Source organism: Aquarana catesbeiana, linkage group LG11 (assembly GCF_042186555.1).
Source record: "Aquarana catesbeiana isolate 2022-GZ linkage group LG11, ASM4218655v1, whole genome shotgun sequence".
Classification (NCBI taxonomy): Eukaryota; Metazoa; Chordata; class Amphibia; order Anura; family Ranidae; genus Aquarana; species Aquarana catesbeiana.
In genome coordinates, this window is record NC_133334.1 from 226,494,833 (window position 1) to 226,518,372 (window position 23,540).

General features: G+C 48.9%; 1 protein-coding gene across 3 annotated transcripts in view; it reads left to right on the top strand.

The window, feature by feature from the left end:
• Positions 1–255: 255 nt before the first annotated feature.
• The window catches only part of LOC141112529 (inactive hydroxysteroid dehydrogenase-like protein 1), a 38,543-nt gene continuing 15,258 nt past the window's right edge, over positions 256–23,540 (top strand). Inside the window, exon 1 of one of the 3 annotated variants that reach the window (XR_012236616.1) lies at positions 256–611. Coding sequence is in view for 1 of the 3 variants with exons in the window: in XM_073605443.1 (XP_073461544.1) it covers positions 752–779 (28 nt within the window). In the remaining 2 variants the exon portion in view is untranslated. The other 2 variants (XM_073605443.1, XR_012236615.1) reach the window with 2 other exon arrangements.

Below are 23,540 nucleotides of genomic sequence, written 5' to 3' on the forward strand. Positions count from 1 at the left end.
CAGGTCAGGGGTCAGTGTATGTGGGTCAGTGTCAGGCAGGTGTGTTTACTGGTCAGCATTGATAGGCAATGGTAAGTCACACAACCCCACCATGCAGCCCAAAAAAAAAGCCGCGCGCGCCCCCCCCCCCCGTTGTTGGACTTCGGGCTGAAGCCCCTGGTCTTTTTGCCACCTAGCAACGCCCCAGACCTCGTGCTGGGAGGCGGAACTATGCAGAGAGCAGTTTAGAAGAGGCGTCAGCGTCGCTCTTGTCACTGACACAAGGCGGGGACAGAAGTACAACAATCACACATAATGCTGCCTCTGTGTCAGCGGTGCTGCTGATCCGATGCTGAGCCCCTCCCCCGAGTTCTCCTCTCTGGGCTCTCTCTCCACATAGGACCGCCCACTCTGTCCATCCTGACCCTCCCCCGGGATCCCATCCCCAGCTCTGCATCCCATTCCCCGCACTCAACCTTCCTCTTCTATGGGGCGCAGGGTGGAAGTTTTCCTGCTGGAGGGACAGACAGCTATTGGATCCGGATTTTTCCTCCCCCCTACCCTGGAGCTCTAGGAAGCCGCCTGACCTGCCCCCCACATCCCGATTCCCGACACTGGACCCGATCTCACTGGTGAGGTGACAATCGGTACTAATGACACTTACTATATCTCCGATCGGTGTAATCTACGAAAAATCCGCTCGAGGGCGCTGTGATTTGTCAGTGACGACAGCCGATAAGACACGCCTTCTCCCTGGAAAACCGCAGAAGAAATGGCGCCGCTCAACCCTCTCGTGCTCGGTATGACCGTTATCCGCCCGCCGCCTCCGCCAATCAGAGTAAACGCGACCGGCCCCCCCGCCACACGGGCGCGTGCACTGCTGGCTGTAATGTCCGGTGACCGGAGAAGAGATAGCTGGGGAGAGGATTCGGCGTTGTTCACCCTCCAGCCTGCAGGTGGCAATAGAGAGCGCCGCTGTGCAGTGAGGGAAGGGTGCCCGTTCTCACACACTCTATCCCCTTGTCACATGACTGGGGGGAAAGAAGATATTTCCCGGTTTGTCTGTAAGTACAAGGAGGGGGGGGGGGACAACTTACCACAGACATTCCCTCTCTACTCCTCACACAGCCCCCTTATCTCCCCTCCCTCTTCCTCATTCTCCCCCCTCTCTCTCTTCCTCATTCTCCCCCCTCTCTCTCTTCCCCATTCTCCCCCCTCTCTCTCTTCCCCATTCTCCCCCCTCTCTCTCTTCCCCATTCTCCCCCCTCTCTCTCTTCCCCATTCTCCCCCCTCTCTCTTCCCCATTCTCCCCCCTCTCTCTTCCCCATTCTCTCCCACCCCCCCTCTTCCTCATTCTCTCCCCCCCCCCCCTCTTCCTCATTCCCCCCCCCTCTTCCTCATCCCCCCCCCCCTCTCTTCCTCATTCCCCCCCCCTCTCTTCCTCATTCCCCCCCCCCTCTTCCTCATTCCCCCCCCCTCTTCCTCATTCCCCCCCCTCTCTTCCTCATTCTCCCCCCCCCTCTCTTCCTCATTCTCCCCCCCCCTCCTCTCTCTTCCTCATTCTCCCCCCCCCCCTCCTCTCTCTTCCTCATTCTCCCCCCCCCTTCTCTCTCTTCCTCATTCTCCCCCCCCCCTTCTCTCTCTTCCTCATTCTCCCCCCCCTCCTCTCTCTTCCTCATTCTCCCCCCCCCCCTTCTCTCTCTTCCTCATTCTCCCCCCCCTCCTCTCTCTTCCTCATTCTCCCCCCCCCCTCCTCTCTCTTCCTCATTCTCCCCCCCCCCTCCTCTCTCTTCCTCATTCTCCCCCCCCCCTCCTCTCTCTTCCTCATTCTCCCCCCCCCCCCTCCTCTCTCTTCCTCATTCTCCCCCCCCCCTCCTCTCTCTTCCTCATTCTCCCCCCCCCCCTCCTCTCTCTTCCTCATTCTCCCCCCCCCCCTCCTCTCTCTTCCTCATTCTCCCCCCCCCTCCTCTCTCTTCCTCATTCCCCCCCCTCCTCTCTCTTCCTCATTCCCCCCCCCCTCCTCTCTCTTCCTCATTCTCCCCCCCCCTCCTCTCTCTTCCTCATTCTCCCCCCCCCTCCTCTCTCTTCCTCATTCTCCCCCCCCCCCTCCTCTCTCTTCCTCATTCTCCCCCCCCCCTCCTCTCTCTTCCTCATTCTCCCCCCCCCCTCCTCTCTCTTCCTCATTCTCCCCCCCCCCTCCTCTCTCTTCCTCATTCTCCCCCCCCCCTCCTCTCTCTTCCTCATTCTCCCCCCCCCTCCTCTCTCTTCCTCATTCTCCCCCCCCCCCTCCTCTCTCTTCCTCATTCTCCCCCCCCCCCCTCCTCTCTCTTCCTCATTCTCCCCCCCCCCTCCTCTCTCTTCCTCATTCTCCCCCCCCCCCTCCTCTCTCTTCCTCATTCTCCCCCCCCCCCCTCCTCTCTCTTCCTCATTCTCCCCCCCCCCCTCCTCTCTCTTCCTCATTCTCCCCCCCCCTCCTCTCTCTTCCTCATTCTCCCCCCCCCCTCCTCTCTCTTCCTCATTCTCCCCCCCCTCCTCTCTCTTCCTCATTCTCCCCCCCCCTCCTCTCTCTTCCTCATTCTCCCCCCCCCCCCCTCCTCTCTCTTCCTCATTCCCCCCCCCCCCCTCCTCTCTCTTCCTCATTCCCCCCCCCCTCCTCTCTCTTCCTCATTCTCCCCCCCCCCTCCTCTCTCTTCCTCATTCTCTCTCCCCCCCCTCCTCCTCCTCCTCTCTCTTCCTCATTCTCTCTCCCCCCCCTCCTCCTCCTCCTCTCTCTTCCTCATTCTCTCTCCCCCCCTCCTCCTCCTCCTCTCTCTTCCTCATTCTCTCTCCCCCCCCTCCTCCTCCTCCTCTCTCTTCCTCATTCTCTCTCCCCCCCCTCCTCCTCTCTCCCCCCCCCCCCCTCCTCCTCTCTCTTCCTCATTCTCTCCCCCCCCCCCTCCTCCTCCTCTCTCTTCCCCCCCCCCCCCCCTCCTCCTCCTCTCTCTTCCTCATTCTCTCTCCCCCCCCCTCCTCCTCTCTCTCCCCCCCCCCCCTCCTCCTCCTCTCTCTTCCTCATTCTCTCCCCCCCCCCCCTCCTCCTCCTCTCTCTTCCCCCCCCCCCCTCCTCCTCCTCTCTCTTCCCCCCCCCCCCCCCTCCTCCTCCTCCTCTCTCTTCCTCCTCTCTCTTCCTCATTCTCTCTCTCCCCCCTCCTCCTCCTCTCTCTTCCTCATTCTCTCTCCCCCCCCCTCCTCCTCTCTCCTCACACTACTAGATTGTTCTGTGTGATAAGAGACTAATTCTCTTATCAGAATTTTTCTTTCTCCAGAATAAAGCTTCTTCCATCCAGGGGGTTCAGTGGATGGCTCGAACCACTGAAGGGGGTGGGGAGCCGCTGCAATTCTTTGCAGTGCAATTTGCACCCATTCATTTTTTTATGGATGCAAATCGCACTGCAAAGTATCGGCGAGTACTTGACCGAACGTATCGATCCTGGTACTTGTGGATAAAAAAAAAAGTTGATGCATTCCTAGTGGTAACACAAACCGTGTGTGCTGGCAGCTCCTGAGAAGAAAAAGTCATATCTAGGCAGTGCAGGAGTATTTGTGTGTTTTTTAGTTCAGGGAGGGGAATGATTTGTGTGTGTATGTAATACACACGGAGGAGCTGAACAGATAACTGGGATATCTTCTGGATGGATGCACTGGACCATGGGAATATGTAGAATTCTCTAGACAGTGTTGCAGGATCTGGAACTGTTGGGAGATGTAACTACATGCTGGCCATGATTAAAGCCTTTGGGAAAACTTTTTTTTTTTTTTCAGTTCAGAGTGACATGGGGGAAGGGTAGGATCCTCTGTCAGGCTTTTATTGCTGTGCTGGGTCCCCATTGGGAAAATTCACCCCTCTCATGCCTGCTGTCAGGGAAAATGCAAAATGCTAGAGTTGTCCCCAAAAACTAAAGGTAAAAGACATTTTTCCAAAGGAGGCACCTGTTCCTGGGACATCTGTCTAAGAAGAGAATTATCCTTATTTGGGGAGATTTCCTCTAACTTCCTGTCTCTGGAACAGGAAGTGAAGGGAAATCTGACAAATGGTATAAAAACAGCAAGAAAGTAAAAAATAACTCAGGGCTTTTAACCTATCCCGACTCTATAAAACAATATTTTAGCTATACATCCACTTTAACTTGACAGTATTGAAATGCGTTTTAGGCTACATTAAAAAAGGACCACAGTAAAAACCAGGGTGTGGTTTCATGTAGCAACAGATTACAATTATCACTGTTGAGAGGTCTTGGACTGTGTATGAAATGTGTTTGGTGCTCTTTGGAGTGTAGTGTAGCCCCACCCTATTAGATTGTAAGCTCTTCTGAGCAGGGCCCTCTTAATCCTCTTCTATTTTATTGTATTATAACTGTATTGTCTCCCTTTTATATTGTAAAGCGCTGCGTAAACTGTTGGCGCTATATAAATCCTGTATAATAATAATATCCATGTAGATGTACACCTTATCATTACAAGAATGTTATTAAAATGTCTTAAAAATGATCCTCAGTGATATAACAGAACATGAAACCAAGATTAACCTCTTCAGCCCCAGAAGATTTCCCCCCCCCCTTCATGACCAGGCCATTTTTTTGTGATACAGCACTGCGTTACTTTAACTTACAATTGTGTGACGTACACAAATACAATTTATGTCCCTTTTCCCCACAACTAGAGATTTTGTTTGGTGGTATTTGATCACCTCTATCATAGCTGCCAACTGTCCCGGATTTCCCGGGACATTCCCGGGACTTGGACTCCATTCCCGAATTTGTGATGTCCCGAAAAATCCGGTTCCCGTTTTCGAAACCGCCGCCGCCGCTAGAGGTCGGCGGCCGGCAGAGACATTGTCTCCGCCGGCCGCCATTTTGTGGAAGTTCAGGAAGACGGCTGGGGGGGGGGCTAGACGAAGCTTCTGCGTCGCCGCCCACCCCCTGCCCAGCTCCGCCTCGGCCCGCCCCGCCTCGCCTCGGCCCGCCTACCCCCCGCCCCGCTGCCAGTCTGATATGGAAAGGGGCAGGGGTTCTAGCCATGCTGCGGACACACCTCTAGGACACCTCTGAGGTGGGGGGGAGCGCGCGCACCACTGTGGGACACCTGATGTGAGTGGGGGGGGGCACTGGGTACACCTGATGTGAGTGGGGGGGGGCACTGGGGACACCTGATGTGAGGGGGGGCACTGGGGACTCCTAATGTGAGGGGGAGCTCCGCCGGGGACACCTGATGTGAGGGGGGGCTCCGCCGGGGACTCCTGATGTGAGGGGGGGCTCCGCCGGGGACTCCTGATGTGAGAGGGGCTCCGCCGTGGACTCCTGGTGTGAGGGGGGGCTCCGCCGGGGACATCTGATGCAAGGATGGACTCTGCTCGGACATCTGACGCAAGGACGGACGGCTGATGGCAGGCGACGTGGCTGGTGACACGCACAGGGATCCCACTGATTCTGCATTATGGTGAGTTAAATGATTTCATTTTATATTACAATGTAATAATAGAAATAATGCGCTTCAATCATCCTGACACCATAACAACCATGGTGCCGGGATGATTGAAGTGCTAACACCAGGTGTTTGGAGTATCTTTATCTGCTGATTGTTAAACTTTCTAGAATACACATATTTCTATTGTGTAGGATCTGGGGCTGCTGTCCCGTCATTTCCCTCTCTCTCCCCCTCTCCATCCCTCATTCATCTCAGACTCTAACCACACCCTCTAGAGCCACGCCCATTTAAGCCACGCCCACAATTTTACGTAAACCACGCCCATTTTTCGCAGCGGTGCGCTTCGCGCGCCGCACTTGTCTATTTTTGCTAGGCCACGCCTGCTGACGAATGCCACGCCCCCTAATTATTGGACAGCTCCGCCTACAGCCACAAAAGTGTCCCACATTTTTTTTTTTTACAATGTTGGCAACTATGCTCTATGTTTTTTTTTTTTTTTTTTTTTTTTTTTTGCGCTATAAACAAAGACTGACAATTGAGAAAAAAAAATTGTTTTTCTTTCTGCTATAAAACATATCCAATAAAAATTAAATTTTCTTCATCAATTTAATCCAATATGTATTCTGCTACATATACCGTCTACAAACTATGGGATATTTATATGGAATTTTTTTTTTTTTTTTTACTAGTAATGGCAGCTAACAGCAATTTTTAGCCGGATTGCGGCAAACAAATCGGACACTAAGTGACACTTTTTGGGGACCAGGGACACCAATACAGTGATCAGTGCTAAAAATATGCACTGTCACTGTACGAATGACACTGGCACGGATGGGGTTAACATCAGGGGCAATCAAATGTTTAAATGTGTTCCTTGGGAGTGCTTTCTAACTATGGGGGGGGGGGGTGATTTGACTGGGGAAGACAGAGATGCATTTTCCTGATTAGCAGAAACACAAGATCTCTATCTTCCCCTCTGAGAGAACGGCCATCTGCCTTGTTCACATAGGCAGACCGCCATTCTGTCTGCCTCAAGAGCGATCATTGGGTCCACTGGACCCGCTGATTGGCTCCCGCTGTGTCCAATCACAGTGGGTCGCCGGGTGCGCCCCGACCCAAAAAAAGAATCATGTACAGGACAGGTACACGATTTTGCTCTGAAGGGCCGCCCTGCCGCAGTATATATGTGTGGGACGGTCCGGAAGCAGTTAATAAAGACTAATTGCATCCTTTTTGGGAAATCGCTCATTCCAGTGCTGCTGAGACTCTGGTCACATGGTTGCTGCAGAAATTATGGTTACCATTTAGACACAGCTACTGATTGGCCAGTTCTGCCTGAATTACAACATGCTAAAGCTAGGTGCATACGTGAGTGTCGGCTTCTTCAGTTGTGTTTACATGTGTTTTTCATGCATGTTCAGGTGTAAGGGCTGTTGTTTCAGCCAATTGGAAGGAGGTGACTGGCTGTTCGGCACAAAAACACGTGTTAAGTGTGTTTTTTCAGGCGCTCCAATTGAATTCTGTTGGACTAAAAACATGTGATCTGCCCCGAAAGAAGTGTCTGTACTTCTCTGGGATGACAGCACATCACTCAGATGAGAAGGGGCCTCATAGAATAAAATGGACACCTTACTGTTCAATGTTGTCATGCATTTTGAAACATGGGACACATTGCTCCAGTCTGACCAACAACCTACGAGGCTGATAGGAAGCCAAATTGAAGTACTTCTAGTAGTTGCATTTTAACCACTTGATGCAAAATCGCATACCTGTACATCATTCTGCTACAAGTGGTTGTACCGGGGAGATATGCAGCTGCAGGCATCACCCCACTACGTTTTTTTTTTTTTTTTTTTTTTTGTTTTTTTTTTTTTTTTTTCTTGTGAAAACAAGCAATGTGGCTAAACAGCCTCTCAATTGTTATCGCAAGCAGCTGGAGGGGATGTCCCCTCCCTCCGCTATGTCTGGGCTCTCCCATCCCACCGGATGGCCCCAGCGACCAGCCAACACATCCGCCGGCTGGCCGGATACTCAAACAAAAGCTGGAATCGGCTTTCATTGTGTCTTTTAAGATATAATAACCCTGAAGCAGCGTCACAACGTCACTTCCGGTTTTCTGGACAACCAACAGCACCAGCTTTAAAAAAAAATGTCAGCATTCAAAAACACCTAACTTGCCGTTTTGACTACTTTTAAATGCAATGGAGGGATTTGGGGCTTTATAGATCCCAGACCCCCCCCCAAAAAAAAATACTCAAAAATGCTGCAGTTGGTCCTCACTTTACCGCTACTTATTTGGGTGGTGTCTTCTTGACCCTCAGGTTTTGTTTTTTGAGTATTTGGATTCTGTTAATAGAAAACATCCAAAGCGCCAAAGAAGTCTGGATACTAGTGCGAATAACGTGATACCAAATAAATAGACAGCTGCAGTGAATAAAAACTTTGCAAGTGCAAAATAATACCAAAAAAAGAATGAATGAACCGCGCTAAGTGCCACAAATATTAAATAAATATCACATTTGAAGCTGATGCGACTTTAAATTGAAAAAGTTGCTAGAAAGTCCCATACAAATTATTTGTAGCAAACATCAAAAAACTTTAAGCAATAAAAGTCCCAAATAAAGTGCTCGTGCTCTACAAAGTGTATGCGGTTCCATGCTTGATAAGTGCTTACAAGACGGAGCCCCCACATAGATGTGAACACACCCCTCTAAATGGACCAACTATTTCTAGTTTGGTCAATCACACATGTGGGGCAGTCCCTGTGGGTCCTCTATGGACTGGTGTGGTTTGGGATGGATGTTCCTCATATGAATGGATATGACAGAGAAAACCTCATTCCTCTATGGACGAGTGTTGTTTGGGGCAGATGTTCCTCATGTAAATAGACATGACAGAAAAAGCCTCATTGCGCAGCAACGTTTAAAAGATTTATTCCAGATAACAAGACATAGTAATTAAACTCACATGTAAAGGTGCCTAAAAGCCTGGCACCCGGTGTGAACAGCAGGTAAGTTCCCAGGAAATCTGACCATAGGCAGTAGTAAGCCGCCGCTGCGCTGTACTGGTCGGTTTTTCCAGGACCGGAAGTGTCATTTCAGCCAATCGGCTGAAATCAAACTTCCATTTCAGCAACTTCCTGAAGACGGCCCGTTTTGGCTGACAACCGTAGAGGTTGGCCCGCATTACCGCGTCTTCGCGACACACTTCTGGTCCCGGAAACCGACCAGTACACCGCAGCGGCGGCTTACTACTGCCTATGGCGGCGGCTTACTACTGCAAAAAATACAGATTTTAACATGTAAACAACAAGTGTCAGAAAAAGGCCTGGTCTTGAAGCGGTTAAATCCCTGTACTGTTTTGTGAATACTATACTGCTTTTGCAGCCTGGGCAGTGGTGCTGCTTTGTCCCTCTGCATGATGGGTCGTCACACACGGCTTTCCCTGCACACTCTCTACTTCTCCCTGCCAGAGCTGCTGGGCTAGAGAAGAGGAGAAAGAGGACTCTGCAGCTGCTGGATGGCGGTCCCACCGACCACTCAGACAGCAGGAGGGCCAGGATTGGTGGCAGAATGTCCTGGGGGGAGAGAAAGCCCACCCAGGGAGCTGCGAAGGGCTGCTGGGAACTGCAGGGATTTGTGGGGGATGTAGTCCCCATCTGGACACTGAGATACTTGGTGGTACTACAAGTTCCAGGACGAAGTTGTGCCAGGTGGAGGAGGGAAAAAAGAAGAAGCCTGGACTTGGCAGGGGCATGTAGCGCAGCGATCACATGTAAATACGGAAGTGTGGTTTATCCACACTGACCCCTCATCTATATCTATAGTATGGGGACTGATAGGAAGCCCAGAACCCATCCAATCTCCTCTACTGCACCCCCTGTGTGATCCTTTATATACTCTCCTATACACCATGGCACACTCCATATGTTTCCTTTAGATTCTCCTATTACCCATACACTCTTCTACAGCACACACCATGCATCTTCTATACCCCATCGCACACTCCATGCATCTTCATACACTCCCATATACCCCATAGCACACTCCATGCATGCCACATACACTCTCCTACACCCAATAGCGCACTCCATGCATGCCACATATGCTTTCCTATACCCCATAGCACACTCCATGCATCCTCATACACTCTCCTATACCCCATAGCGCACACCATGCATGCCACATATGCTCTCCTATACCTATAGCACACTCCATGCATCCTCATACACTCTCCTATACTCCATAGCGCACTCCATGTATGCCCCATAAACTCTCCTATATTCCTGAGAGCACTCCATGCATGCCCCATTAACTCTCCTATACTCCATAGCACACTCCATGCATGGCCCATACACTCTCCTATACCCCATAGCGCACTCTATGCATGCTCCATACATTCTCCTTACCCCATAGCACACTCCATGCATGCCACATTAACTCTCCTATATTATATAGTGCACTCCATGCATCCTTATACACTCTCCTATACCTCATAGCACACTCCATTCATGCCCCATACTGTCTCCTATGCTCCATAGCACACTCCATGCATGCACCATACACTCTCCTATACCCCAAAGCACACTCCATGCATGGCCCATACTCTCTCCTATACTCCATAGTGCACTCCATGCATGCCCTATACTCTATAGCGCACACCATGCATGCCCCATTAACTTGCCTATGCTCCATAGTGCACTCCATGCATCCTTCTACACTCACCTATACCCCATAGCACACGCCATGCATGCCCCGTACATTCTCATATACTCCAGAGTGCACTCAATGCATGCCTCATTAACTCTCCTACACTCCATGCATCCTCATACACTCTCCTATACCCCATAGCACACTCCATGCATGCCCCATACTCTCCTATACTCTATAGCGCACTCCATGCATGCCCCATTACCTCTCCATACGCCATAGCGCACTCCATGCATTCCCCGTTAACTCTCCTATACTCCATGGCGCACTCCATGCACGACCCATACACTCTCCTATACACCATAGCACACTCCATGCATGCTCCATACACTCTCCTTACCCCATAGCGCACTCCATGCATGCCCCATTAACTCTTCTATACTCCATAGCACACTCCGTGTATGCATCATGCACTCTCCTATACCCCATAACGCACTCCATGCATGCACCATACACTCTACTATACTTCATAGCCCACTCCATTCATGCCCCATTAACTTGCCTATGCTGCATAGTGCACTCCCTGCATCCTTATACACTCACCTATACCCCATAGCACACTCCATACATGCCCCATACACTCTCCTATACTCCATAGCACACTCCATGCATGCCCCATTTCCCCTCCATACGCCATAGCGCACTCCATGCATACCCCATCACCTCTCTATACTACATAGCGCACTCCATGCATACCCCATACACTCCTCTATACCGCACTCCATGCATGCCCCATACACTCTCCTATACTCCACAGTGCACTTCATGCATCTTTATACACTCTCCTATACCCCATAGCACACCCCATTCATGCCCCATTAACTCTCCTATACTCCATACCACACTTCATGCACGCCCCATACACTCTTCTATATCCCAAAGCACACTCCATTCATGCCCCATGCACTCTCCTATACTCCATAGCACACTCCATGCATGCCCCATGCACTCTCCTATACTCCATAGCACACTCCATGCATGCCCCATAAACTCTCCTATACCCCATAGCACACTCCATGCATGCCCCATACACTCTCCTATACTCCATAGCACACTCCATGCATGCCCCATAAACTCTCCTATACCCCATAGCACACTCCATGCATGCCCCATACACTCTCCTATACCCCATAGCACACTCCATGCATGCCCCATACGCTCTCCTATACTCTATAGCTCACTCCAGGCATTCCCCATACACTCCCCTATACTCCATAGCGCACTCCATGCATGCACAATACGTTCTCCTATACCCCATAGCACACTCCATGCATACCCCATTAACTCTCCTATACCCCATAGCACACTCCATGTATGCATCATGCATTCTCCTATACCCCATAGTGCACTCCATGCATGCCCCATACACTCCCTTATACCGCACTCCATGCATGCCCCATACACTCCTTTACCCCATAGCGCACTCCATTCATGCCCCATTAACTCGCCTATACTCCATAGCACACTCCATGCATGCCCCATTAACTCTTCTTACACCACAGCACACTCCATACATCCTTATACACTCTCCTATACACTATAGCGCACTCCAAGCATGCCCCATACGTTCTCCTATTCCCCATAGCGCACTCCATGCACGCTCCATACACTCTCTCCTATCCTCCATAGCGCACTCCATCCATGCCCCATACGCTCTCCTATACACCATAGCACACTCCATGCATGCCCCATACACTCTCCTATCCTCCATAGCGCACTCTATGCATGCCCCATACACTCTCCTATACCCCAAAGCACACTCCATGCATACCCCATTAACTCTCCTATACCCCATAGCACACTCCATGCATGCCCCATACACTCTCCTATACTTCATAGCCCACTCCATTCATGCCCCATTAACTTGCCTTTGCTCCATAGTGCACTCCATGCATCCTTATACACTTACCTATACATGCCCCATACACTTTCCTATACTCTATAGCACACTCCATGCATGCCCCATTTCCCCTCCATACGCCATAGCACACTCCATGCATACCCCATCCCCATTACCTCTCTATACTACATAGCGAACTACATGCATATCCCATTAACTCTCCTATACCCCATAGCGCACTCCATGCATGCCCCATACACTCTCCTATACTCTATAGCGCACTCCATGCATGGCCCATACACTCCCCTATACTCCAGAGCGCACTCCATGCATGCCCCATTACCTCTCCTATACTCTATAGCACACTCCATGCATGGCCCATACACTCCCCTATACTCCAGAGCGCACTCCATGCATGCCCCATTACCTCTCCTTACCCCATAGCGCACTCCATGCATGCCCCGTACACTCTCCTATACTCCAGAGCGCACTCCATTCATGCCCCTTTAACTTGCCTATACTCCATAGCAGACTCCATGCATGCCCCATACGCTCTCCTATACTCTATAGCGCACTCCATGCATTCCCCATACACTCCCCTATACTCCATAGCGCACTCCATGCATGCACAATACGTTCTCCTATACCCCATAGCACACTCCATGCATACCCCATTAACTCTCCTATACCCCATAGCACACTCCGTGTATGCATCATGCACTCTCCTATACCCCATAGCGCACTCCATGCATGCCCCATACACTCCACTATACCGCACTCCATGCATGCCCCATACACTCTCCTACACCCCATAGCGCAATCCATTCATGCCCCATTAACTCGCCTATACTCCATAGCACACTCCATGCATGCCCCATTACCTCTCCATACGCCATAGCACACTCCATGCATCCTCATACACTCTCCTATACTCCATAGCGCACTCCATGCATGCCCCATACGCTCTCCTAATCCCCATAGCACACTCCATGCATGCCCCATACACTCTCCTATACACCATAGCACACTCCATGTATGCCCCATACACTCTCCTATACCCCATAGCGCACTCCATGCACACCCCACACACTCTCCTATCCTTCATAGTGCACTCTATGCATGCCCCATACACTCTCCTATACCCCAAAGCACACTCCATGCATACCCCATTAACTCCTATACCCCATAGCACACTCTGTGTATGCATCATGCACTCTCCTATACCCCATAGCGCACTCCATGCATGCCCCATTAACTCTTCTACACTCCAGAGCGCACTCCATGCATGCCCCATTAACTCTCCTATACTCCACAGTGCACTCCATGCATCTTTATACACTCTCCTATACCCCATAGCACACTCCATTCATGCCCCATTAACTCTCCTATACTCCAGAGCGCACTCCATGCATGCCCCATTAACTCTTCTATACTCCAGAGCGCACTCCATGCATGCCCCATTAACTCTCCTATACTCCACAGTGCACTCCATGCATCTTTATACACTCTCCTATACCCCATAGCACACTCCATTCATGCCCCATTAACTCTCCTATACTCCAAACCACACTTCATGCATGCCCCATACACCCTCCTATACCCCATAGCGCACTCCATGCATGCCCCATACACTCTCCTATACTTCATAGCCCACTCCATGCATGCCCCATTTCCCCTCCATACGCCATAGCGCACGCCATGCATACCCCATCCCCATTACCTCTCTATACTACATAGCGCACTCCATGCATACCCCATTAACTCTCCTATACTCCATGCATGCCCCATACACTCCCCTATACCGCACTCCATGCATGCCCCATACACTCCTATACTCCAAAGCGCACTCCATGCATGCCCCATACACTCTCCTATACTCCAGAGCGCACTCCATGCATGCCCCATTAACTCTCCTATACTCCACAGTGCACTCCCTGCATCTTTATACACTCTCCTATACCCCATAGCACACTCCATTCATGCCCCATACACTCTCCTACACTCCATAGCACACTCCATGCATGCCCCATACACTCTCCTATACCCCAAAGCACACTCCATGCATGACCCATACACTCCCCTATACCCCATAGCACACTCCATGCGTGGCCCATACTCTCTCCTATACTCCATAGCGCACTCCATGCATGCCCTATACTCTATAGTGTTCTCCATGCATGCCCAATACACTCCCCTATACCCCATAGCACACTCCATGCATGGCCCATACTCTCTCCTATACTCTATAGCACACTCCATGAATGCCCTATACTCTATAGCGCACTTCATGCATGCCCCATACACTCCCCTATACTCTATAGCGCACTCCATGCATGCCCCATACACTCCCCTATACTCCATAGCGCACTCCATGCATGCCCCATACACTCTCCTATACCCCATAGCACACTCCATGCATGCCCCATACACTCCTATACTCCATAGCGCACTCCATTCATGCCCCATTAACTCGCCTATACTCCATAGCACACTCCATGCATGCCCTATTACCTCTCCATACGCCACAGCACACTCCATGCATCCTTATACACTCTCCTATACACTATAGCGCACTCCATGCATTCCTCGTTAGCTCTCCTATACTCCATAGCGCACTCCATGCATGCCCCATACGCTCTCCTATTCCCCATAGCGCACTCCATGCATGCCCCATACACTCTCCTATACCCCATAGCGCACTCCATGCACGCTCCATACACTCTCCTATACTCCAAAGCACACTCCATGCATACCCCATACACTCTCCTATAATCTGTAGCGCACTCCATGCATGCCCTATTACCTCTCCATACACCATAGCACACTCTATGCATGCTCCATTCACTCTCCTTACCCCATAGCGCACTCCATGCATGCCCCGTACACTCTCCTATACTCCAGAGCGCTCTCCATTCATGCCCCTTTATATCGCCTATACTCCATAGCAGACTTCATGCATGCCTCATACGTTCTCCTATACTCTATAGGGCACTCCATGCATTCCCCATACACTCCCCTATACTTCATAGCACACTCCATGCATGCACAATACGTTCTCCTATACTCCATGCATACCCCAGTAACTCTCCTATACCCCATAGCACACTCCGTGTATGCATCATGCACTCTCCTATACCCCATAGCGCACTCCATGCATGCCCCATACACTCTCCTATACCCCATAGCGCACTCCATTCATGCCCTATTAACTCGCCTATACTCCATAGCACACTCCATGCATGCCCCATTACCTCTCCATACGCCATAGCACACTCCATGCATCCTCATACACTCTCCTATATTCCATAGCGCACTCCATGCATGCCCCATATGCTCTCCTAATCCCCATAGCGCACTCCATGCACGCTCCATACACTCTCTCCTATCCTCCATAGCGCACTCTATGCATGCCCCATACACTCTCCTATACTCCAAAGCACACTCCATGCATACCCCATACACTCTCCTATACTTCATAGCCCACTCCATTCATGCCCCATTAACTTGCCTATGCTCCATAGTGCACTCCATGCATCCTTATACACTTACCTATACCCTCATAGCACACTCTATACATGCCCCATACACTCTCCTATACTCTATAGCACACTCCATGCATGCCCCATTTCCCCTGCATACGCCATAGCACACTCCATGCATACCCCATCCCCATTACCTCTCTATACTACATAGCGCACTACATGCATGCCCCATTACCTTTCCATACGCCACAGCACACTCCATTCATCCTTATACACTCTCCTATACCCCATAGCACACGCCATGCGTCCCCATACACTTTCCTATACCCCATAGCGCACTCTATGCATGCTCCATACACTCTCCTTACCCCATAGCGCACTCCATGCATGCCCCATACACTCTCCTATACTCTATAGCGCACTCCATGCATGGCCCATACACTCCCCTATTCTCCATAGTGCACTCCATGCATACCCCATACACTCTCCTATACTCTGTAGCGCACTCCATGCATGCCCCATTACCTCTCCATACACCATAGCACACTCTATGCATGCTCCATTCACTCTCCTTACCCCATAGCGCACTCCATGCATGCCCCGTACACTCTCCTATACTCCAGAGCGCTCTCCATGCATTCCCCATACACTCCCCTATACTTCATAGCACACTCCATGCATGCACAATACGTTCTCCTATACTCCATGCATACCCCAGTAACTCTCCTATACCCCATAGCACACTCCGTGTATGCATCATGCACTCTCCTATACCCCATAGCGCACTCCATGCATGCCCTATACACTCTCCTATACCCCATAGCGCACTCCATTCATGCCCTATTAACTCGCCTATACTCCATAGCACACTCCATGCATGCCCCATTACCTCTCCATACGCCATAGCACACTCCATGCATCCTCATACACTCTCCTATATTCCATAGCGCACTCCATGCATGCCCCATATGCTCTCCTAATCCCCATAGCACACTCCATGCATGCCCCATACACTCTCCTATACACCATAGCACACTCCATGTATGCCCCATACACTCTCCTATACCCCATAGCGCACTCCATGCACGCCCCACACACTCTCCTATCCTTCATAGCGCACTCTATGCATGCCCCATTAACTCTTCTATACCCCATAGCACACTCTGTGTATGCATCATGCACTCTCCTATACCCCATAGCGCACTCCATGCATGCCCCATTTCCCCTCCATACGCCATAGCGCACTCCATGCATACCCCATCCCCATTGAATGAATAATTTGTAGAGCGCTGCAAATGCGAACTGAATCGCCTCAAGGCGCTTGATGCATTCTCAGCTTCTTAGAAAAGGAAGGTCTTTAGTTTTTTCCTGAAGGCCTGGTGGTTTGCTTCCATGTGGATGTTGGTTGGAAGAGCATTCCATAGTCGAGGTCCTTGGACTGCGAATCTTCGTTCTCCCTTTGCTTTGTAGCGGTATTTGGGAATGATGAGGAGGTTTTGGTTAGCTGATCGAAGACTGCGATTCGGTGTGTAGTTTCGTTTCCTTGTACACATTTGTGGGTGAGGCAGAGGGTCTTGAATATGATCCGATTCTTCACGGTTAGCCAGTGTAGGCTCTGGCCCTGGATTCCCAGGGTTTTTTTCCTGTTAACAGTCTTGCCGCCGTGTTTTGGATGAGTTGCAATCGCGTAATCCTACGTAGAGCGAATTTGCGTAGTCGAGTCGGGAATTGATGATTGTTCCCACAACTGCCGCTTTGTCCTCTTCTGGGATGAAGGGGATGAGTCTGCGTAGCAGGCGGAGAACATGGTGGGATCCGCTAACTACTGACCCTATTTGTGCATCCATTGTCATTCCTGAGTCAAAGATGACTCCGAGACTCTTGGCTTTGGTGCTCGGAGAGATGGTCTGTCCGAGGATGGTGGGAGGTGTCCACGGAGTCTTTATTTTGGAATTTTTGTTAGCTTGTAGGAGAAGAAGTTCTGTTTTTTGATTCGTTGAGTTTAAGGGAGCTAATGGTCATCCAGTCATCTATTAAAGTGAGGCATTTCTGTAATTGCTGATGAAGGTTTTTTTGTCCGTTGATGCGAAGGTAGAGTTGGGTGTCGTCAGCGTATGAGTGGAAGCAGAGGTCGGTTTTCCTGATGATATTGAGAAGTGGGGATGTAGATGTTAACCACTTGCCAACCGCCTCACGCATATATACGTGAACAGAGCGGCACGGGCAGGCAAAATCACGTAGCCAGCGGCGGTCGGCTTTTGTCTGGCAGCGATCAGAGATGAGGGGGAGGCCATCCGATCGTGGCCCCCCCTCACGATCGCTCCCAACCAATGAGAAACATCCTCTGCCTCTGTATTGTACACAGAGGCAGAGGATGTGATGTCATCTCTCCTCGGCTCGGCAGTTTCCGTTCCGGCGCAGAGGAGAGAAGACATGTGAGTGCACAACACATACACATACATACACACACACACACACACACACACACACACACAGTAGAACATGCCAGGCCTACTTTACACCCCGACCCCCCCCCCCCCCCCCCCCTGTCAAACTGACACCAAGCAGTGTTTTTTTTTTTTCTGATTACTGCATGGTGTCAGTTTGTGACAGTTAGAAGTGTTAGGACAGTTAGGGTTAGCCCCCTGTAGGTCTAGGATACCCCCCTAACCCCCCCTAATAAAGTTTTAACCCCTTGATCACCCCCCGTCACCAGTGTCGCTAAGCGATCATTTTTCTGATCGCTGTATTAGTGTCACTAGTGACGCTAGTTAGGGACGTAAATATTTAGGTTCGCCGTCAGCGTTTTATAGCGACAGGGACCCCCATATACTATCTAATAAATGTTTTATTGATTGCCCCCTAATTAACCCTTTCACCACTGATCACTGTATAACTGTTACGGGTGACGCTGGTTAGTTCGTTTATTTTTTATAGTGTCAGGGCACCCGCCGTTTATTACCGAATAAAGGTTTAGCCCCCTGATCGCCCAGCGGTGATATGCGTCGCCCCAGGCAGCGTCAGATTAGCGCCAGTACCGCTAACACCCACGCACGCACCGTACACCTCCCTTAGTGGTATAGTATCTGAACGGATCAATATCTGATCCGATCAGATCTATACTGGCATCCCCAGCAGTTTAGGGTTCCCAAAAATGCAGTGTTAGCGGGATCAGCCCAGATACCTACTAGCACCTGCGTTTTGCCCCTCCGCCCGGCCCAGCCCAGCTCACCCAAGTACAGTATCAATCGATCACTGTCACTTACAAAACACTAAACGCATAACTGCAGCGTTCGCAGAGTCAGGCCTGATCCCTGCGATCGCTAACAGTTTTTTTGGTAGCGTTTTGGTGAACTGGCAAGCACCAGCCCCAGGCAGTGTCAAGTTAGCGCCAGTACCGCTAACACCCACGCACGCAGCATACGCCTCCCTTAGTGGTATAGTATCTGAACGGATCAATATCTGATCCGATCAGATCTATAATGGAGTCCCCAGCAGTTTAGGGTTCCCAAAAACGCAGTGTTAGCGGGATCAGCCCAGATACCTACTAGCACCTGCGTTTTGCCCCTCCGCCCGGCCCAGCCCAGCTCACCCAAGTGCAGTATCGATCGATCACTGTCACTTACAAAACACTAAACGCATAACTGCAGCGTTCGCAGAGTCAGGCCCGATCCCTGCGATCGCTAACAGATTTTTTGGTAGCGTTTTGGTGAACTGGCAAGCACCAGCGGCCTAGTACACCCCGGTCGTGGACAAACCAGCACTGCAGTAACACTTGGTGACGTGGCGAGTCCCATAAGTGCAGTTCAAGCTGGTGAGGTGGCAAGCACAAGTAGTGTCCCGCTGCCACCAAGAAGACAAACACAGGCCCGTCGTGCCCATAATGCCCTTCCTGCTGCATTCGCCAATCCTAATTGGGAACCCACCACTACTGCAGCGCCCGTACTTCCCCCATTCACATCCCCAACCAAATGCAGTCGGCTGCATGAGAGGCATTTTCTTTATGTCCTCCCGAGTACCCCTACCCACCGAACCCCCCCCAAAAAAGATGTTGTGTCTGCAGCAAGCACAGATATAGGCGTGACACCGGCTATTATTGTCCCTCCTGTCCTGACAATCCTGGTCTTTGCATTGGTGAATGTTTTGAAAGCTACCATTCACTAGTTGAGTATTAGTGTAGGGTACAGCATTGCACAGACTAGGCGCACTTTCACAGGGTCTCCCAAGATGCCATCGCATTTTGAGAGACCCGAACCTGGTTACAGTTATAAAAGTTACAGTTACAAAAAAAAGTGTAAAAAAAAAAAAAACACACAAACAAAAATATAAAATAAAAAAAAAATAGTTGTCGTTTTATTGTTCTCTCTCTCTCTATTCTTTCTATTGTTCTGCTCTTTTTTACTGTATTCTATTCTGCAATGTTTTATTGTTATGTTTTATCATGTTTGCTTTTCAGGTATGCAATTTTTTATACTTTACCGTTTACTGTGCTTTATTGTTAACCATTTTTTTGTCTTCAGGTACGCCATTCACGACTTTGAGTGGTTATACCAGAATGATGCCTGCAGGTTTAGGTATCATCTTGGTATCATTCTTTTCAGCCAGCGGTCGGCTTTCATGTAAAAGCAATCCTAGCGGCTAATTAGCCTCTAGTCTGCTTTTGCAAGCAGTGGGAAGGAATGCCCCCCCCCCCACCGTCTTCCGTGTTTTTCTCTGGCTCTCCTGTCTCAACAGGGAACCTGAGAATGCAGCAGGTGATTCAGCCAGCTGACCATAGAGCTGATCAGAGACCAGAGTGGCTCCAAACATCTCTATGGCCTAAGAAACCGGAAGCTACGAGCATTTTATGACTTAGATTTCGCTGGATGTAAACAGCGCCATTGGGAAATTGGGGAAGCATTTTATCACACCGATCTTGGTGTGGTCAGATGCTTTGAGGGCAGAGGAGAAATCTAATAGACCCCAATTTTTTCAAAAAAGAGTACCTGTCACTACCTATTGCTATCATAGGGGATATTTACATTCCCTGAGATAACAATAAAAATGATTTAAAAAAAAAAAATGAAAGGAACAGTTTAAAAATAAGATAAAAAAGCAAAAAAATAATAAAGAAAAAAAAAAAAAAAAAGCACCCCTGTCCCCCCTGCTCTCGCGCTAAGGCGAACGCAAGCGTCGGTCTGGCGTCAAATGTAAACAGCAATTGCACCATGCATGTGAGGTATCACCGCGAAGGTCAGATCGAGGGCAGTAATTTTAGCAGTAGACCTCCTCTGTAAATCTAAAGTGGTAACCTGTAAAGGCTTTTAAAGACTTTTAAAAATGTATCAATTGTGTTGCCACTGCACGTTTGTGCGCAATTTTAAAGCATGTCATGTTTGATATCCATGTACTCGGCCTAAGATCATCTTTTTTATTTCATCAAACATTTGGGCAATATAGTGTGTTTTAGTGCATTAAAATTTTAAAAAGTGTGTTTTTTCCCCAAAAAATGCGTTTGAAAAATCGCTGCGCAAATACTGTGTGAAAAAAAAAAAATGAAACACCCACCATTTTAATCTGTAGGGCATTTGCTTTAAAAAAAATATATAATGTTTGGGGGTTCAAAGTAATTTTCTTGCAAAAAAAAAAAAAATTTTTCATGTAATCAAAAAGTGTCAGAAAGGGCTTTGTCTTCAAGTGGTTAGAAGAGTGGGTGATGTGTGACATAACCTTCTAAATGTTGTGCATAAAATGCCAGGACAGTTCAAACCCCCCCCCCCCCAAATGACCCTATTTTGGAAAGTAGACACCCCAAGCTATTTGCTGAGAGGCATGTCGAGTCCATTGAATATTTTATATTGTGACACAAGTTGCGGGAAAGAGACAATTTTTTTTTTTTTTTGCACAAAGTTGTCACTAAATGATATATTGCTGAAACATGCCATGGGAATATGTGAAATTACACCCCAAAATACATTCTGTTGCTTCTCCTGAGTATGGGGATACCACATGTGTGGGACTTTTTGGGAGCCTAGCCGCGCACGGGACCCCGAAAACCAAGCACTGCCTTCAGGCTTTCTAAGGGCGTAAATTTTTGATTTCACTCTTCACTGCCTATAACAGTTTCGGAGGCCATGGAATGCCCAAGTGGCAAACCCCCCCCCCCCAAATGACCCCATTTTGGAAAGTAGACACCCAAAGCTATTTGATGAGAGGTATAGTGAGTATTTTGCAGACCTCACTTTTTGTCACAAAGTTTTGAAAATTGAAAAAAGAAAAAAAATATTTTTTATTGTCTTTCTTCATTTTCAAAAACAAATGAGAGCTGCAAAATACTCACCATGCCTCTCAGCAAATAGCTTGGGGAGTCTACTTTCCAAAATGGGGTCATTTGGGGGGGGTTTGTGCCACCTTGGCATTCTTTGGCCTCCGAAACTGTGATAGGCAGTGAAGAGTGAAATCAAATATTTACACCCTTAGAAATCCTGAAGGCGGTGATTGGTTTTCGGGGCCCCGTACGCGGCCAGGCTCCTAATAAGTCCCACACATGTGGTATCCCCATACTCAGGAGAAGCAGCTAAATGTATTTTGGGGTGCAATTCCACATATGCCCATGGCTTGTGTGAGCAATATATCATTTAGTGACAACTTTGTGCAAAAAAAAAAAAAAAAAAAGTTGTCACTTTCCCGCAACTTGTGTCAAAATATAAAGTATTCCATGGACTCAACATGCCTCAAAGCAAATAGCTTGGGGTGTCTACTTTCCAAAATGGGGTCATTTGGGGGGGGGGGGTTATGCCATCTGGGCATTTTATGGCCTTCAAAACTGTGATAGGTAGTGAGGAGTAAAATCAAAAATTTACGCCCTTAGAAATCCTGAAGGTGGTGATTGGTTTTCGGGGCCCTGTACACGGCTAGGCTCCCAAAAAGTCACACACATGTGGTATCCCCATACTCAGGAGAAGCAGCTAAATGTATTTTGGGGTGCAATTCCACATATGCCCATGGCCTGTGTGAGCAATATATCATTTAGTGACAACTTTTTGTAATTTTTTTTTTTTTTTGGCATTATTCAATCACTTGGGACAAAAAAAATGAATATTCAATGGGCTCAACATGCCTCTCGGCAATTTCCTTGGGGTGTCTACTTTCCAAAATGGGGTCATTTGTGGGGGTTTTGTACTGCCCTGCCATTTTAGCACCTCAAGAAACGACATAGGCAGTCATAAATTAAAGGCTGTGTAAATTCCAGAAAATGTACCCTAGTTTGTAGGCGCTATAACTTTTGCGCAAACCAATAAATATACACTTATTGACATTTTTTTTACCAAAGACATGTGGCTGAATACATTTTGGCCTAAATGTATGACTAAAATTGAGTTTATTGGATTTTTTTTAGAACAAAAAGTAGAAAATATCCTTTTTTTTTTCAAAATTTCCGGTCTTTTTCCGTGTATATAGCGCAAAAAATAAAAATGGCAGTGGTGATCAAATACCATCAAAAGAAAGCTCTATTTGTGGGAAGAAAAGGACGCAAATTTCGTTTGGGTACAGCATTGCATGACCGCGCAATTAGCAGTTAAAGCGACGCAGTGCCAAATTGGAAAAAGTCCTCTGGTCCTTAAGCAGCATAATGGTCCGGTCCTTAAGTGGTTAAGGAACCTTGCTGTGCCTTATAAATGAGCTTTTTTTGTAAAGTGTATATATATATATATATATATATATATATCTTTTTCTTGTTTCAGGTTGTTGGGTCCTAATTTATTCAGGGAAGCCTATCCCACACCCACATAACTGTCCCTGAGCCACCCCCATCAAATCATTCTTTGCAGCTATTACCTTTTGTACCACCACCCCCTCCCTTTAGAATGTAAGCTAGAACTGTACTGTAATTGTGTTGTCCCCCTTATACATTGTAAAGCGCTGAGTAAACTGTTGGCGCTATATAAATCTCGTATAATAATAATGGCTGCTGTAGACAGCTTTCATCTTTTATATCGGGAGGTGGCAAGGTCTTGTCACAACCACTTTGAGTTTCTGGCAGTGGTGGGAGCTCTGTACACAGCAAGGAAAGGCGTCAGTATTTTG